Source organism: Ursus maritimus, unplaced genomic scaffold, assembly GCF_017311325.1.
Source record: "Ursus maritimus isolate PB19 unplaced genomic scaffold, ASM1731132v1 scaffold_2, whole genome shotgun sequence".
NCBI classification, from domain to species: domain Eukaryota; kingdom Metazoa; phylum Chordata; class Mammalia; order Carnivora; family Ursidae; genus Ursus; species Ursus maritimus.
Genome location: NW_024424452.1, coordinates 41,397,639 through 41,414,791, shown reverse-complemented (window position 1 = coordinate 41,414,791; position 17,153 = coordinate 41,397,639). Strand labels below are relative to the sequence as shown.

General features: G+C 61.8%; 1 protein-coding gene across 2 annotated transcripts in view; it reads left to right on the top strand.

The window, feature by feature from the left end:
- The first annotated feature begins 354 nt into the window (after window positions 1–354).
- The window catches only part of MEF2D (myocyte enhancer factor 2D), a 55,972-nt gene continuing 39,173 nt past the window's right edge, over window positions 355–17,153 (top strand). Inside the window, exons 1-3 of one of the 2 annotated variants that reach the window (XM_040635810.1) lie at window positions 355–505; window positions 15,899–16,090; window positions 16,592–16,795. In XM_040635810.1, coding sequence (XP_040491744.1) covers window positions 16,037–16,090; window positions 16,592–16,795 — 258 coding nt within the window. In that variant the 5' untranslated portion in view covers window positions 355–505; window positions 15,899–16,036. Of the gene's footprint in view, window positions 506–15,898; window positions 16,091–16,591; window positions 16,796–17,153 lie in introns of those variants that run through there. The other variant, XM_040635811.1, reaches the window with a different exon arrangement.

Here is a 17,153-nt window from a genome sequence, read left to right as displayed (position 1 = left end):
GCCGCAGCCTAGCCTGGAGGGCGGTGGGTGGGGCGCCCGGCCCGCCCGGCCGGCCGCGGGAGGCGCGAGGTGGGGCTGCGGCCAGGCCCGCCCCCTTCTGCCCCGCCCCGCCGGCGCGGACTCCTCCCATTGGCCCCCCTGCCTGTCCATCAGCCCCCGGGCCCCACCCCTCAAGCTAGGCTGAGCTGTGCCTACGTCGGCCTCGACTCCCGGGGGCTGGAGGAGTTACCTTTGGAGCCCGAAAGGAGGAAGGAAGCAAAATATCAACAACGCCGAGGCGGCTCGGGCGCTCGGCCCCGGTCCCCCTGCCCGCCGCGCGCCTCCCCGCCCCCGCGCCCACGGCGGGGGCCCAGGCCCCCAGGCGCCGCCCAGGGCCCTCGCGGACGCCGGCCTCTTGTTATTCCCCCCCGCCCGGAGCTGCGGCTGTCCGGTGTTGAAGATACCCCGGACCGGGGGCGAGGGCCACCCCTCCCAGCCGTGACACCCTCTTCCCCCAGCGGGGCCGGTGAGTAGGGAAAAATAATGCGCCTGCCGCTTTAAGAGGCCCCCTCCCCCACCCTGTCCTGGGGTTGGGGTGGAGGGTGGTCTGGACCGTCCCCCTGAGGGGTGGGATGGGGTGGCCCCCGGGTGGGAGGAACTCGCGGAGTGCGCTGTTTCCGTGGAGCGTCGGTGGGAGACTACGTGGAGGGCTGCTTGTTTGTGTAGAGGACTCGGCCGGGGGACAAGTGCAGGGGGCTCTAATTTCCCCTGCGTGTCGGGGTCGGGGTGGGGACCCGCGCTTGCGGGCGCGCCCGTCTGTGGGTGTTGGGGGTTACGACGGCCTGCGAGTGGTCTGGGAAGGGGCGCCATCCTCAGAGGGGGTCTCCGGTGACAGCCGGGAGCGACTGACATTTTAACAGCCGGCCCTCCCTCCCTCTCCCTCCTCGCGCCGCCTGTTCACTCCTCCTTGGCCCGAAATGGTGCAGAAGGGGGCCTGGGAGGGCGGCGGGAGGGTGGGGGCGGGGGGAGCCGCAGCTGTTTGGGAAGCGGGGGAGGGAGGGGGGACGTTGTTCAGATGACACCGGGGTGGTGGGTTGGGGTGTGTGAGTGTGTGTGTGTCCGGGCCCGGGACTGCCGGGTGCCTGTGGACTTGGGACGCCGAGTCACGACGGAGGTGGGCGCGCTCGACCCTTTCTTGGGACTTCCCACCCCCATTCCGAGACCCCCGATCTGGTTTGTCAGGAGCCCCAGTTGGAGAAACCCTGGCCAGAAGTTTGCAGCTGTCCAACATCTGGGCGAGAGTTCTCCCGTGCCTCTCTCCGCCAACGGCAGGCTGAGCTGGTCTGGGAGTGAGGGTCGAGGGAGTGTTTGGGGGGTTTTTGGGGAGGGAGGGCCAAGGAGGCCAGGCGGGTCTTGTGTCTTGCCCCCATGGCAGCCCCTTCTTGTCAGGATGGGGTCTCAGGGGCATAGGAGAAAGAGCCCCTTCTCCTTAGTGGTTCAGCCGACCTCTGGACAGCCTCTGGAAGTCTCTCCCTGTGTGGGGAGGGCTCCTGGGTGTGGGCACACTTGCAGCCACTGACTAGGTTATCCCAGGTTTGTCCTTCTGAGGGGGCGGCTGTCTGTACCTCCTCTTAAACAGGGCATTGTTTGTGGTTTGGGGGAGGGTACAATGGGGGATCCTCTGCCCCCCTTCCCTGTGCCCAGTGCCCTTTTTGAGGTCTCCTTGTTGGCCTGGTTTCTTTGGTTTGGGGGAGGCCCTCCCCCACCCCTCCCCCATCCCCTCAGTGGGTCTCCTAGGCAATTCAGGGACCAGCTTTGACTATGGGAAGTTTGCCGTCTGGGGCGGTGACCTTGGGCTGCTCTGGCCTCGAGATAGGAGGGGAGCCCAGGCCAGCTTGAGATTGGGTGTTTTGAAGTTAGGGAGCTGTCCACCTCCCACTCGTCTTCAAACCCCCAACAGGGAAGTCTTGGTAGCCAAGGAGAGCATTGAAGAGGCACATGTCCGCTCACAGATGTCCAGCCTGCCTGTGGCCGCTGGGTCACACCCGCCCCAGGACTTAGCCTGGTTGTCCCAGCTCCCACGGCCTGCCTGGGAATGAATTTCCTTCCTGTGGTTTCCCAGTGTGTTGGGCAGGAGATGGGGGTGGGGTGGGATCCGTGTGAGGGTGGCCTAGGACCCGTTTACGTGGGGTGATTGGGGAACACTAGAGAGTATGTTTGGCTCTTTCCCAGTTTGTCCTAGGACAGGCATTTGGACCCTGGGGTCTCAATGGTCCTATTCTCTTTGTCGTATCTCCCCACCCCCCAACATACCCTGTATGTGCTTGTGTACCTGTGTATGTGTATGTGTGTGCGTGGACATTCGTAAGGGAGGGGTCTCTGGTTTCTTTGGGAAAAGGAAGGGTTGTCACTTACACTCCTCTACGCACCAGAGAGGTTGAGCTTTTTACCTGAAATCACACAGCAGATCTGTGTCAGGGCTTTAGTCTAAGTGCTGGTCTTTCAGGCATGGCTCCATAGTGGGGAGAGGCCATGAGAGGGCAGACACAGTCCTTGCTCTTGGAACCTCTGGTCCAAGGAGAGCAGCAGGACCCAGTCAGAGAGAGCATCCTGACCCTTCTGGTGGGGGTTGGGCACGAGAGGTTGTCTCCGGTACCCACTGCCTGGAACAGAGTGGTGGAGACTAGGAACTGTGGCTCTGATGTACTGGCCATTGTCCCCCCCACTGTCTGCCTGCTGCTCCTGGGCTGGAGGGTCTGGGCTTCCCAGCTCTGCCCCTCTTGGTTCCAGGCTCTTCTCACAGACTGGGAGATAGGATAGTCTTTCTGGCTGCTGTTATATAATCTTTCTCCAGCAGGGTGTTTTTTGTTTTTTTTTTTTTTTTCCTTTCTTTCTTTCCTTTTTTTTTTTTTTTTTTTTTTAAATCTTCCTTGGTCTTTCCTGGGCGGTGTGATAGGGGAAGAAGATGGAGGGTAAAGTCCTCAGTGGGGGTCTGGAGTACCAGTAGCAAGGAGGCTAGGGGAGGCCCCAGGCTCCTTCTGGGCCCGGGGAAGAGGAGGCCTTAGGTTAGACCCTCACTGATGGTGACCTAGCCCCTCCCACCCTCCTCCTCCAACCCTGCCCTGGGTGGGTCTCTGTTGTGGGCATCCCTAGCCCTTGTGCCCCCAGAGAGGCCTGGCCTTCTGCTCATCTTACTAACCTTCTCCCCTGGCCACCTGGGCTGCCTGCCCTCCCTGGCTGGTACCAGGTCCAGAATCTGAGTGCTTACCCTGGCCTGGTGTGGGTGGGCCCTGTGTTGGACACTTGGCCACCCACTTCTCTGCCTGTGTGGGAGCAAGAGGAGTCCCAGACGGACGGGTGGGTCCAGTCCAGCATTTCCCTAGTCGTATTTGGAGCCAGGCCCCCTGCTTCTCTGCCCTTCTAGTCCAGAAGGTGGTGGCCTTACTGGAGAAGAGGAGTAGGTTGGGGGTGGGTGACAGAGGCCCGGCCTCGGGTTGTTCCGTGTGCATAGTGGATACGAGGGTCGGATATGCGCCTAGGGTCCATCATCAGGTGTCGGGATCTGGGTTGTGTGGCGCTGTGGTGGGGGGCTCTCCCCACCCCATGGCACCATGGCTGGGACTCTGGGCTCTCTGAAGCCCCCTGGTTTGAGGCAATTATCCCGCTTTTTACAGGGAAGGAGGAGGTGGGGGAGGAGCAGGCATCGCCTCGGCATCACTGTAATTGCTGGTGGCTTTTATGAGCCAGTCATGGGGCCGGAGTCCGGCCAACCGTCTGTCCTTCTGTCCCAGTTTGGTGACTTACTCATGGTGGGAGGGGGAGGTGTGAGGTGCTAGTCGTTCTGTGTGGGCAGCTGGACACCTTGCTGTCTTGTGGTGGGGGCTGGCCTGCCTGCCCACCACTGCAGCAAGCAGGATGGAGCTCAGACTTCAGGGAGAACTTACCAGTGGCTCTAGATGACGGCCGGAGGTGGCTCTCACTTGGCCTAGGAAAGACAGGGATCTCAAAGTGCTTGCTTCTGTAGCCACCCTTGGTGGCTCTGCTTTCTGAAAGGCCTCGGAACAGTGGCCTGGTGGGGATGGGGGATTTATTTTCTCTTCTGCCCCCTTGCCTGAGGCTGAGGAGAGCTTGTCCTGGAGCCAGCGAGGGGCACTGGGTGGGGGTCTTGTGCAGACTGCCAGGCCCAGACGCCCCTGGCAGGCCCCCAGCAGTTAGTGGCACGCGTGCATGAAGGTGTGCAAGCACATACACACGGGTGTGTAGACACCCACGGAGCAGATGCTGCCCCGTGGGGGGTGAGGGCTAGTGAATGGGAAGATGATTAAGGGATTGGAGGCTGGGGATGGGTGGGGGACCAGGGGCGAGGAAGCAGAGGCCTGCAAGGACTTGGAAGAGGGAGGGCTGACTGGAGCAGGAGGGATTGAGGTTAGACTGCAGGTGGGTAGCCCCAGAGCATGGCTTGCCACTGGAGGAGCCCTGGCTGACTCCCATCACTGCCCCTGCAGCACCCCCATTGCCCCTCCCCGCAGCCCTTGCTCACACTGCCTCTCCCCTCACACGGCCCACACGCCCTGGGGCAAGTCGGCTTTCCAGGTGGACTGGAGTTTTGAGAGCCTGGTGGTGATCAGAGCACCTGGGAGGCCTGGTGGCTTGCACTAGTCTCTGTCTCCCTCCCCACTCACTCTGATGAACAAGGCCACCCCAATGTATCAAGGTTGCATCTGAGCCCGCGGGCGTTGTGGGGTAGCTTCCTGGCCCGGAGGGTGCCCAAGGCCCTTGGCATCTGATTTTTCCTTTTCTTGAGGCTGTGGCCGCAACCTCCCCTTCCTGGGAGCCTAGTCATGGTGCTGGCTGGTCGTGGCTGGTGTGGAGACTGGAGGATGTGCTCACTGAGTCTGCACAGGACCCCGAGAGCCTTCGCAGGGGTGGGGAGGCCGCTGTGCTTGCCGTGTGAGCTCTCTCCTTCTTGCTGTAGGCTGGGAGGGGAGGGGCTTGTCTAGAGCTCGGCCTGCTGCTGGCCACACCCAGGCGGGACCATATTTACTCATTTAAACTCACCCTCCCAGGAGGCTCTGGGCTCTAGGCCTGGTCACTGACCTTGGCTTGGTGCCTCTGGCTGGGTGCTCTGGCCGCTCCCCGGGGAGCTGGGCAGACCAGGGAAGCATATAGAAAGGGAGATGTTTTTTGCCCTCTGGTCAAGGGACCTTTACCGTGGGCAGTACCCCATTCACTCTTTCTTTGGAGACCTAACACTAAAGCTCTTGAGATCCCTGGGAACCGGAGGAAGGAAGCTTCTGTTCGCCCTGTCCCTGTGTTCTAGGCTCTGTGTCGGGCATGGGAACACAGGAAGACACGTTGGTTCCCCGGCATAACTGTTTTTATAACTGGGGAACTGAGTCAGAGATTTCAGTGATTTGCTTAGGGGTCATTGCTCCGTCCCCTTGCCTCCCTGCCACATGATCCAGCTGGGGTGGGAAGACCTCACAGCCCCTCTTCCCTGGTGAAGAGGAGTTAGGGGCTTTGTCAGAGGGTAAGGGAAGGGTCTTGCCCTGCAGGAGGGGCAGTGGAGCAGAGGCCCAGGGAGACCTGGGAGGAGGACGAGGACAGCACATTAAGGGAAGGGCGGACTCGTAGGAGTCCCTGGCTGAGGGCAGAGGATGAGGGCAAGCTGAGGGAGATGCTGCTTCGGTTTCCTGAGAAGGAATCGTCCCCTGATGGAGTGCCGTGGGAGAAAGCCCCCCCCCCCGCCCTGAGCAAGGACCGAATGACACCTCAGTACCCGCTCGAGCTGGGTGTGAGGAGCGAGCGGCTAGTCGGGGAAGTCGGGCCACAGGAGCTCAGGCTGGTCTGAAGGCGAGAGGCCTGGCTGACAGGAGCCTACCCAGCCCAGAAGTTCGGGACTCTGTCCTGGAAGGAATTGCTCGAACTCCCCGGGGGAGGGCAGCCCCGTCCTGCGGTGAGCCCACCTCCGCCCCTCATTGCTGGCAATGTCAAGAGCTGCCTCTCCTGGGAAAGGAAGGAGAGTCAGTGGGGGAAACATAGGGTCCTCGAGAGCGGGTGCTTGGAAAGTGGGTGCCTCTTTCTTCTAGACCCCAGCTCCAGCCTGGCCCAGAACTTGCTGGCTCAGGCAGCCACCCAGAAGGTGGGGTGGGGGCAGGCAGTGCCCTGGCCGGGACCTGGTGTGTGGGAGCTGCCTGAGGGGGCCCTGCGGGGGGCCTCCAGGCCTAGGGCTCAGTCTGACACGGGGATGGGCTGGGGACACCGAGCCCAGCCCTGCCTCCCCAGCCAGCTGTCTCCCTGCCTCAGAGCCTTCCCTCCACCTCCACCTCCCGGTGAGTCTTAGCAGATCCCCTGGCTGCTTGCTTCCTTATTCCTTATGATTTCCCCGCCCCACCCCCACCAGCAAATGCTCGGGGTTGAGGGTTGGGAGAATGAGGAGTAAGAGAGCTCATCCCCAAACCTCTAGAGAAAACATTTGGTGGGGGTGGGTGGGGGGGGAGGGGTCTGTCTCGTTTCTGGAGTCTTCCTGCTCCAGGCTCTGGTGGATCAAGTAACATGGAGGCAAGGGGATGGTGCAGATGACCTCAGACCTCGAGTTTTTCACCTTAAAGCATGCGTGTGTTCTGTGTCTGGTGAGAGACAGTGGTTGAGGGTGGCCCCAGAGGAAGGGCTGAGACCGAAAGGGGGGCTTTAGGCCTTCCAGTCACATCTCTCCTTGACCTTTGAGCCCCTTTCCTCCAGCCCCCACAGCTGCTTGCCTCTCTGCTGACTCCCTGGTGCACCCCCCAGGCCAGGCCCGTGGGGCCCAGACTGACCCGGTGGGGACAGGTGTCCTAGCCCAGCTGTTCCCTCTTGTTTCTCCCACCTGTCAGCCAGGGGGTGAGGAGGTGAGGGACTGACTGGCAGGGGAGAGTAGGAACCCCTTGGCCCGCTCACCTGCTCCCTGGGGGCGTGCGGGGTGGGGGGGTGGGGGCTGGTGGTAAAGTGTGGCAGAAGGATTGAGAGTAGATAGCGGGTGGGACTTCCCCACTCAGAGCCGGATGGTGCCAGATCATAGGCAGAGAAGGCTGGTTGGTAGCCAGGGGTCCTGGCCGGCAAGCCCAGGGGTCTTCGCACAGTAGGTTCATGGAAGGGTGGGCTGTGAATTGAATCTGGGGGCACGTATTTGTGTCGCTGTGTGGAGGTCCCCCCCACCCACCGGGGCCCCCTCCATCTGTCTGGGGATCTTAGCCTCACCTGGCGCCTGTCCTGCAGGCAGCGAGCTAATCGTGTAAGAGCTGCCTGGCCGGCCGCCTCGGGAGGCCCACGCAGCCGCGCTGCCCGCCCTCCCCTGCCAGGGGCTTAGAGGACTGTCCTTCTAGTCGGGAGGAGACCCAGCCACCGCCCTGAGCGGCTCCTTTAAATCCTCGGTGGCTCCCCGAGGTCATGATGTCTCTAGGAGGATTTGCTCTCTCTGATTGGATTGGCCTCTTTGGGCCCCGTCTGTGACTGTAGGTGGACGCTCACGTCCTGACCCTCCGCCTTCCCTTTCGTCAGGACGGGCGCTGTGCCGTGTGAGGGCCCGGGCCTTGGGCCTTGTCTCCTCTCCTCGCACTCCTGTTCTAGCAGTCAGGTCAGGGCCCAGAGCCCGCCACCCGCCGCGGCCAGAGCAGCCCTGCCCTGGCTCTGTGCACAGGAAGGAAGGGTCCCACCATCGCCTGGAACAGCGTCCTTCTGAGACTACCTCCCTGTTCTCCACTTTTTTCTTTCCAGCCCGCTGTTCCTTCGCTCGGGGGCTTGCACTCCATAGTTACCCCATGCCCTCATTTCCATGGGAAGTCCCTCCCCTGCTCTAACCACCAGCCCACCCGCTTGCCGTGGCAGGCAGCCCAGACATGGCGCTGGTGGCATCTTGCTCACCCAACGGCTCTCAAGCTGACCCGCCCCCCAAGGCCCCAGCTGCCACTTTCACTTCTGTCTCCTGAGACCCCAGAGGGAAGTTGGGTGGGGAGGTGGAAGGTGACACACTAACCGTCCCAACCGCTTCAGATGGCCGGGGGCCCCCGGCCACCACTCTCGTGTAGATGACCAGAGTGGAAGGACTGGCTGCAGCGGGAGGGATGGAGGTTAGAGAGCAGGAAGGCCTTCCCGGGATCGCGGACCGCTAGGCTAGGGCAGGGCTGCAAGGGGCGCTGCTCTAACTGGACAGGCAGACAAGAGCTTCTCGAGGCGGCCAGGGGACGGGTTGCCTTCCAGTCCCCCTTGGAGCATCATGCCGGGGCCTCCACGCTCCCCGAGATGTTACCAGCTGCCCCTGCTTGGTTGGGTGACTTCTAACAAAGCACATTTGAGCCTCAGAGACTGCTTGGAGGCCAAAACTGCAGGGCTGGGAAGTCCTCTCTGTGGCCTAGCATGTGTCTTGCCTGCTGCACAAGCTTGTCTCCCCTCATTTGGAGGGTTGGAAGTGGATTTTAGAGATGAGGATAGAGATGAAGGTAAAGGACAGCCAGCCTGTCCTCCTGCTGCTCCAGCCTGGGCACTGAGGGGTGGGGTGGGCTGCTTCTCCTGGGAGCCCCCAGGCAGCTGACACCGTGAGTCTCATCTGGTTCCTCTGCTGCGATGCTTGCTTCCTTCTCAGGGTCACACCCCCACCCCACTCAGAGGAGGGACAGGCGTGGAGGGTCCCCTGGGACCGAGAGCTGAGACAGTACTACGGGGATTCTTTATCGGTTCGGGGATGCTTTCTGCAGAAGGTGCCTGGAACTCCATCCTGAGTGCCTAGGTGCGCTGGGTGGGGGTGGCCCAGTTCCTGGAATGGGAAGTTGAGCCTGATGGAGTAAGGTCAGATCCCCATGCAAATCCCCATGCAAATGAGTGGTACTGAGTCATTACGGATCAGTCTGCTGGGTAGAGCATGAAGCAAGGCTCAGGCTTGGGTTCCAGAACCGGCCCCACTAATGACCATGACCGTGACCGCGGGGGGCAGTCACTACCCAAGCCCTGGGCCTGATAGGCATTCCAGATGTGTTTGGCAGCTGGGGTGGCTGAATCTCTGTGGCCAGGGTCCTGGTATGACCCACCTGGTACCCGCCCTAGCTGACCATGAGCCTCCGTCAGCCCTCTGCCATCTGTCATGAGGGTTACCGTTCAGAAAGCACCTCCGCCTTTATCAGCCCCATCTCTCCTGTCTTCTGGACCACACACTGCCCTTCCCCCTAGGCTGGAGGACAGTGGACCCAACCAGGCAGTGTCTGGAGGAACCTGCTACTGACCTCCCTTCCTTTTGGACCTCTGTAAGGAGCACGGGAACCAAATGTCCTGGCTGGAAGGGCACTCGGGTACCTACTCCCCTTCACCCACCCGTTGTGCTGACCAGTGGGGTGAAACCTGGCGGCGGCAGTGACTCGTTCAAAGTCACACAGTCATTTAGGGCAAGAGCAAGGACTAGAACCCAGGTATCCAGAATCCCCGCCCAAAGACCCTGTGCTTCCCTGGGCTGTTCATTGCCCAACCACGTCCATCCCTTTTCTGCTAGGATTCAATCTCCTATTACCCCCAGATTCTTCCTGAGATCAGGCCCAGTGGCTCCAGAAACTTGCGAGGACTTGGGGGAGGGGTGGTTCCTAGGAGCCAACCCAGAGGCCACCAGGGGAAGCCAGAGCTGCGGTGGGTGGTACTGGAGCCCGGGGGGTGGGCTGGCCGCTGCCTGGGTAGGGCACTGGACACCCTGGCTGCTGCAGGAAGGATGGGAGCTAGACTACAGGAAGGACAAGCTGGGGCGGGGAGGCAGCGGAGGAGGCTCAGGAGACAGACCCTCACTGGAGAGGCATCTCCCGGGCAGAGAACAGGATGACCCCATCCCAGGGGATTTGCCCCGCAGGAAGCCTAGGGTGGGGCTCGGGAGAGGTGTCCAGCGGAAGCTGCAGGGAGGGTGCCCAGCGAGCTGGCCCTGTGGCTGCTCCCCTGGCTAGTCCGTCCCTGTCCCTTCAGGCAAGGCTGCAGCGCCGGCCTCCACTTGCCTTCTTAGGGCACCTGGGACCTGAGACCACCCCTGCCCTGGGTCCAGCTTTCCCGGACTGGTCCTTTCCCTCCCCCCAGCCCGCCAGCCCGCCCCCAGGTCCCTGTCGGTGAGTTAAAATTAGCTCAGTGCCCAGGCTAAAAATAGCCCCTGCCCAACCCTGAGGCTGCTGGGCTGGGGGAGGGGAGTTCCCGAGGGAGGGGAAGATGGTGGGAACCAGGGGTTTGGGAATGGAGCCTGCCAAACAGAACTTTGAGGGGAGGAGGATGGGGATGGGGACGGGGATTGCCTGTGCCTTTGAAAGCAGACGCTGGAACTCTGGGTTGAATGAAGCGGCTGCCCTGGGCTGGGGGAGGGGGGTGGAACGGAAGAGCAGAGAGGAACAGGGGGCAGTGCGGGGAGCAGGCTGGGGGCGTGAGAACTGGGCTGGGCGGGTGGGGGGGCACTGCCCCCACTTCTGAGGACTTAAGCAATTGCGAAGGAAGGCCCCCTGTGTGTACCCCAGGGCTGTGAACCCCAGCACGCCCTGCCTGCGCCCCGTGTGTTAGTGTTGGGGCTCGCCTTCCCACCCCGTCTTCCAGAGCGCACCTCCATGGGTCTCTGATTCGAGGGAAGAGGCCACAGGGCCAGGAGAGGGGCCAGGAGGGCTGCGAGCCCCGGGCTGGGGTGGGGACCCAGAGGGCCTCTGGGCTCGGCTCTGCCCACTGTGGGGGCCCGCGTGCCCTCGCTGGGACCTGCCCTCCCCTGGTCTGTGTCTTGGCTGGACTGCAAGTACTCAGAGGGCAGGCCTGGCGGCCCAGCAGGTCGTGCCCAACGCACGGTGTCGGGGTGCAGTGAAACTGCCTCCGGCTCCCTGCCTGCGCCTCCGAGGCTCGTCCTGTCCCGGCCGGGCTCCGGGCTTCGCCCTCTCTGCGTGGGCCCTCTCCTTGTCTGTGGCTGCCTCCGCCTCACACGCAGCCTTCCTCTTGGCCTCTCTGCCTCTCTTTTTCGCCCGTCTGTGTGTCTGTCCCCCTCTACCACCCTCCTCCGTGTCTGCCTCACCCACGCCTCCTCCCTTGTTAGTGAGCAGGCTGCTTGAGGCCGCCTGACTGTGGGGGTGACAGGTGGATTGGATTGTCACCCCCTCCCCCAGCGCCTGCTGCTTATTTCATGCCCTGCAGCCCAGCCACGGGGAAGGGGCGGGAGGAGGGATGACAGCTGTCTCCAGCGCCTCCTGCCTTCCCCTCCAGTCCCCAGCCTGTGGCCTGGAGCAGCCTGGGAGGAAGGGCTGGAGGGCCTGCCTAATGAGAGCTGCCTTTCTGACCGCACGGAGAGCAGGGTGGAAGCCCAGTGCTCTGTGACCAGAGGCTGCTCACTCAGGCTCTCTGGGCCCCGGCTCCGCTAGGGCAGCTCTGGAAGCAGATGCCCTCCAGTTCCTGGGGGCGCTGGGCCCTGGGCAGGCAGGTGTGGGGGCCGTGGGGAGGTAGGAGAGAGGAGCTGGAAGACACTTCTGGGCTCCCCAGGAGGGGCGGCCGGCCCCAGCTGCAGCTCCTGGAGGCGGCCCTGACCGCTCCCCCCCGCACTCTCCCCACTGGCCCCAGGCCACCCTCACACAGGAACTGAGATAGCATCATTCTGAAACCCGAGAATGGTTTGAATATTGCTCAGGTACCAAGAGGTGTTAAATTGGGGGAGGCAGGGGCTTGTTTTTTCTCCCTTGCCCCCTCCAGCCTGAGACCCCCTTTAGGGTACATTTTGCATATTGTTTGCACCTCATTTGCATGTAAATACAGCCCACGGGTTCCTATTGGGTCTGGATCCCAGCTTGGACAAATGGCTGTCCACAGGGTCCCTCTGGATTTCCCACCATCTCTGGTTCCCTCAGCCCCTCCTCCTTGTCAAGGGTGTTGTCAGATGAGCCTCTCCAGCCCTGCGTCCTCTCTGTTCTCCATTTGCCGAGGCTTCTCTGCCACCAGCCTTCCCTAAGAAGGTGGGTCTGTGCCTGCCTCCCCAGGGCTCAGCCCAGCTGCCATCCTCCCTCCCCCTCTGCTCTCTGTCCCCACTCCTGCCCCCAGGAGGCCCACCCTGCCCAGTTCTGTCCTGCCAGCACTGCCTTGAGTGGGAGAAGCAGAAGCCGCCGGAGCCTTCCAGGGGCTACTTTTGGTGACACAGATGCCGCCAGCCCAAGGAGTCATAGCTGTGGCCTGAGGTCAGGCGGGCCCCGGGGCCACTGGAGCCGGAAAGCCATCCTAGCCGAGCCCCCGTGTCCATGGCATCCTGCTAAGCCCCCTCCAGGCCTGGGTTCCAGGGCAGACAGCCAAAAGTCAAGTCTGGGAGGGCTTTCTAGAGGAGGAGAGGGCCGGAAAGGAGAAGAGGCATGGGGGCTGGCCAGGGAAAAAGGTGCACATCTGGAGAACACATGCCCAGGCCTCTGGCTCCTGGCAGTTGGTGAGGTCATTAGGCAGAGGGCTGATTAAGGAGGTCCAGGTGTTCATTAGGATTTTCCTAATTGAGTAGGAGGGAACCGGGACAGGATGGGCCTTCCTAGCTCGGATAGGGTCAGTACAGGGTCCTCTGTGCCCACCCAGGGCCCAGCCACCCTTCTTCCAAAGTATGGAGTGAGTTCATGTTCTTGCTCCGCGGCTCTCGGATGCTGCAGCAACGGAGAGTGGGTAGAGTGGATAGAAGGGTTTTGAGATTATTGCAGACTCAGCCTCCTCTGTAGGAGGGCTTCTGGTTAGATAGGAGGAAGGACTGCCCAAGGCAGGGGCATCTCGTCCTCTGGCAGGGTTGGCACAGAGGTAGGGGCATCAGTGGGCAGGGGGCCCAGGATATGTGGAGTTAGGAAAGTCCTTGGGGGCTACACTGGCAGAGACTGGGGATGGACGGGGCCTGGTCTTTTTATCCCTGACTCCTCTCTGGCCAGAGGATGCTGGCGGGGGGTGGGGGGGTCTCTGTGGCTTCCCTGTCTCCTCAGTCCTGATCCCTCTCGCATCCCAGCTCCCCCAGCATGAAGCGGGGGTGGGGGGGTGGTGTAGGAGATCAGCCAGGGAGCCGGTTGCCAGGCGACAGTTGCCTAAGCAACCCCATCCTCTCCATCTCCATGTGCTCAGGGCTGCTCCATAGAAGACTTTAGAGTCTCACCCTGTGCACCAGGCAGCCTGAGGATGGGGAGGGTTGAGGCCTGGCCTGGAGAGGCAGGCCTGCTTGGAGGGTCGGTGGTGTCCAAATGTCCAAGTTCAGGGGCAGAGCGAGGGGATGCGGGTCCTGCAGTGGGACTGACTGGAGTGAGACCACAAGAAGGACTTCTCAGGGGGTTGCAACAGGGAAACGGTCCCTTCTCGGAGCAGACCTTTCCCAAGCTGCTCCTTACAGGGGGTGGAGTGGCGAAGAGGGCGGGTGCGGGTCCTGCCTCGGGAAGCTCCAGCTCCTTGGGAGCCAGGCATCGAGTAGAGGCGCGGAGTTGTAACTAGCGTACGGTGGTGGTAAGGGCTAGAAGGGAGAGGACAGGGTACCCTGAGAACCAAGGGAACGAGGTCAGACTGCAGGAATGACTTTGCAGGGGCCACGAGAGCGCAGAGAGAGTTCTCTCCCCACTTGGAGGAAGAGATAGAACTGGCCCAAGGCCGATAGAGGCCACATCTCAGCAAGAATTTGGTTCTGCACAAAAGGCAGTGAGAGGGAGGTAGGAAACGGGGTAATGGAGGGAAGGTGGATGCTCTGAGCAGGGCAGTGCAGCAGTGATGGCCTTAACCAGTCCCCACCGGGCTTTTCAAGGCCGGCCAGAGAATCTCAGTGAAAAAGGCGTCTCTGTAGCCCCCTTGTCCTCCGCATGCCCTCTCCACCCTCCCTGCGAGCCCAGACCACCATGGCTCTGAAAAACACAGCTTTGGGGTTGCCCTGGGAAGCAGGGGGCTGAAATCCTTGGGCTGGGGCCTTCCAAGTGGGCCTTTGGCAGAGATGGGGGCCATAGGCAAGGAATGGGGTGGCTGCCGGGCCACTCGGGGCTGCCTGGGCTGCGTTGGTGTTGTGCCAGGGGGTGGGTGAAGGGGGACAGTAGGAGGCTCAGGGCCCACGGAGCACCTTGAGGACAAGGAAGAGAGAAAGAGGTTCTGGAACCCCGCTCTGGGGAGAGAGGGGGGTGGAGGGTCCCTCTAGTTGTGAGGGAGCGGCGTTGTTTCCTGAAGATCTCGGGACAGCAGAAAGTCTCTTTCCAGCTGAGCTAGGGAGAGCCTGAGGGACAGTCCTGGTGACGGGAAGGGGTGGAAAGGGGTACTCCTGGCTCCTCCCAAGTCCACAGATTCCCGCCTCCCCTCTCCCCTGCCCTCCGTGGCCAAGGTGACAGGGCTGAACTTGAGCATCTGTGGTGGTACCTTGGGGGCCATGGTTGAGGGTGGCTGGAAAGGCTCCAGGAAGACTCAGCAGCCCCTGGAAGTGGGGGCTGCGGAGGGGCTTCCAAATGACAGGTGGGGGACAGTGAGAGCCTACTTCCCTGGACTCTGCAGTAGGGTCTCTGCCTAGAGCTCTGTGGAAGAGGGTCCCTGAAGGGGCATGCTGGACTTCTGTGGACAAGGCTCTCCCCTGACCCAGAGTGGCTTCAGAAAGCATGGGCCTCCTGCTTGCTGCCCCCCCTCCCCATTCTCCCAGAAGGCTCCAGCTCTGATTCTCCTGGATTCACAGAGCCGAAGGGGCCCTGGGGTCGTCGTGTGCCGCCATCCCACCCCGGGTGCTTCCAGTCCCCGAGGGCTCCCCCAGCCTGTGTGGGCACTGCCCACACCGGAGCGCAGGCATTTCCTGGGTCAGGCTGGGCTTCCATCCCCACGTGCCCTCCCATCCTGGACTCGTACGGTGCAGGGGCTGTTTCCCGTCCTGGCTGCGGAATTGGAGCCCTTCACCCTTGGGCCACGACTGGTTTATAGGCGCGTGAGATGGGGAAGCCCGTGCCTGGCTGCCAGCGGCGTCCTCGGTGCACGCCCGCGGCTCTGTGCTTGCTCCGCGCTTCGAGGTTGGGAAGGGCTACCCGGACGGAAATTGGGTCCTAGACACAGCGTGCTCCGCCGGGGCGGGAGTCGGCAGAGTGTGACTTCCAGGCTGCATCTGCCCCCGTGCCTGTTGTTACAGATCTGGTTGTAGCGGAGCTCTGCCACCCTTCTCTGTTCACCTGCTGTGGCCAGTGGCCGTCAAGTAGTTGTCCAGAGCCGAATGGCCTGCAAGGCCCAAAATAGTCATCGACCCCCTTACGAAAAAGCTTGCAGACTCCGCTCTGCAGGGGTGGTGTGTTTATTTATTTATTTTAAGCAGCAGGATTGTCTCTTCAAGCAAAACTTTTAGGCGGAGGCCCACTGAGTGAAATGGCTGTGAAGCAGCCCTGGGGGAGGCAGAGGGGGGCTCTGCAGCCCCAGCCCCACTCTGGGCCCCCAGGCTCAAGGCTTCCATGAGGCAGGTGTGAGGACCAGGCTGTAGCCTGCTCTATGTTCCTGAGCCAGGGCCGCCAGAGCATGACCATCCTGGCACCAGGTACCCCGTGGTAGCCGTGCGCGGCCTCGGCAGGTGCTCTCCGCACGGGGCGCCAGGACTGGAAGTACCATCCTAGGCCAGAGGGGCAGCTGGTGGACCCAGATGTCTCTACTCCAGGAGGGTCCTGGGGAGAGGAAAGGGTGTGGGGCATTCTTCAGGACCCAAACCCTTGGAAGCTGGCTCTGTGTGATCCAGAACCCGAGAGAGGCAGAGTTCGTGTGGAAAGAGCCTGGACCAGAGCCTGGGCCCTGGGTGTGAGTGCCCGCTTGTGCCCGGCTGTGGCATGCCGTTGCCTCAGGGCACCCCCATTTCTTCATCCTGAGGATGGGGTGGACGCCGCCAGCCTCTCCCAGGGGTGCTGTGAGCCTGGCCTGTGTGCCGGTGGTCGCCGGGGCTGACCGTCCTCTCGTGACCCTCCTCTCCCAGGACGTTGTGCAGAAGGTGTCCTGCAGACCATGAACTGAGCCCTGGTCCCAGGCCGTTCATGAGCACAGTGTAAGGTGTGCCGAGACCCGCCACGCAGCGATCCCCTCCCCTCCCTAACACTGAGGATCCCCGGAGAAGATGGGGAGGAAAAAGATTCAGATCCAGCGAATCACTGATGAGCGGAACCGACAGGTGAGGAGGTCTTGGAGCCATGTAGACTGGGTGAGGGCAGGGAGCTGGCCACTGCCTCCACTTCTTCCTGCCAGTCCAAGAGGGCTTCCTGGAGGAGGGGGCCTCTGGAGGCTATTATTTATGGAAGGGGAAGGACTGAGTTGGGAGGAGAGTAACCCCCACCTCCCCACAGCTCTTGGAACCCTGTATCCCAGAGCTCTAAGGCTCTGCTGCTGTAAGCAGGTGGACCTGTCGGGCATGCCCTGTTCCCCATGATGAATCCCCCCCCACCGCCCCAGGGGAGGATCTGGGAAGCCCTTCCGTTTTCCTTCCCTGACCCCTTCACAGCCCCTGGCACAGAGGTGTGGATCCTGTCCATCCAGATCCTCTCCCTTCAGTGAGGCGGCTCCAGGCTGCATCTTGGCCATACGTTGGCAGAGAGGCGCTGGCCTGTTTCCCCCCAGACCAGGGGATCCAGGCCGGCTTTGACTGAGCCAGACCTGCCCCCCCCCACCACCGCAGGTGACATTCACGAAGCGCAAGTTTGGGCTGATGAAGAAGGCGTACGAGCTGAGCGTGCTCTGTGACTGCGAGATCGCGCTCATCATCTTCAACCACTCCAACAAGCTGTTCCAGTACGCCAGCACCGACATGGACAAGGTCCTGCTCAAGTACACGGAGTACAACGAGCCGCACGAGAGCCGGACAAACTCAGACATCGTGGAGGTGAGAGCGCATGCGTGGTTGGCGAACTCCAACTGGCAGAGCGGTGTAATGGTTGGGCCTCCCCTTTCCACACACGCGCGCGCACACACACACACTAATTCCTTTTTCTAAGGTGTTTCTGTCCCCACAGGTGCCCCCCTGGTTATCACCCCAGCGTTACTCCACCCTTTCTATTCCTGCAGAAAGCGAGTTAGAGTGATATGGTGATAGGGACAATGTATATCTGGTCCTTGCTAGAAATCAGGCACCAGGTCAACTACTGACCTCATCCTCCATGAGTCATCATTGCCCACGGCCGTATCAGGAAACCGGACTTGGGAATTGTGGCCAACACAGGGCTTTCCTTATTTCTGATGGT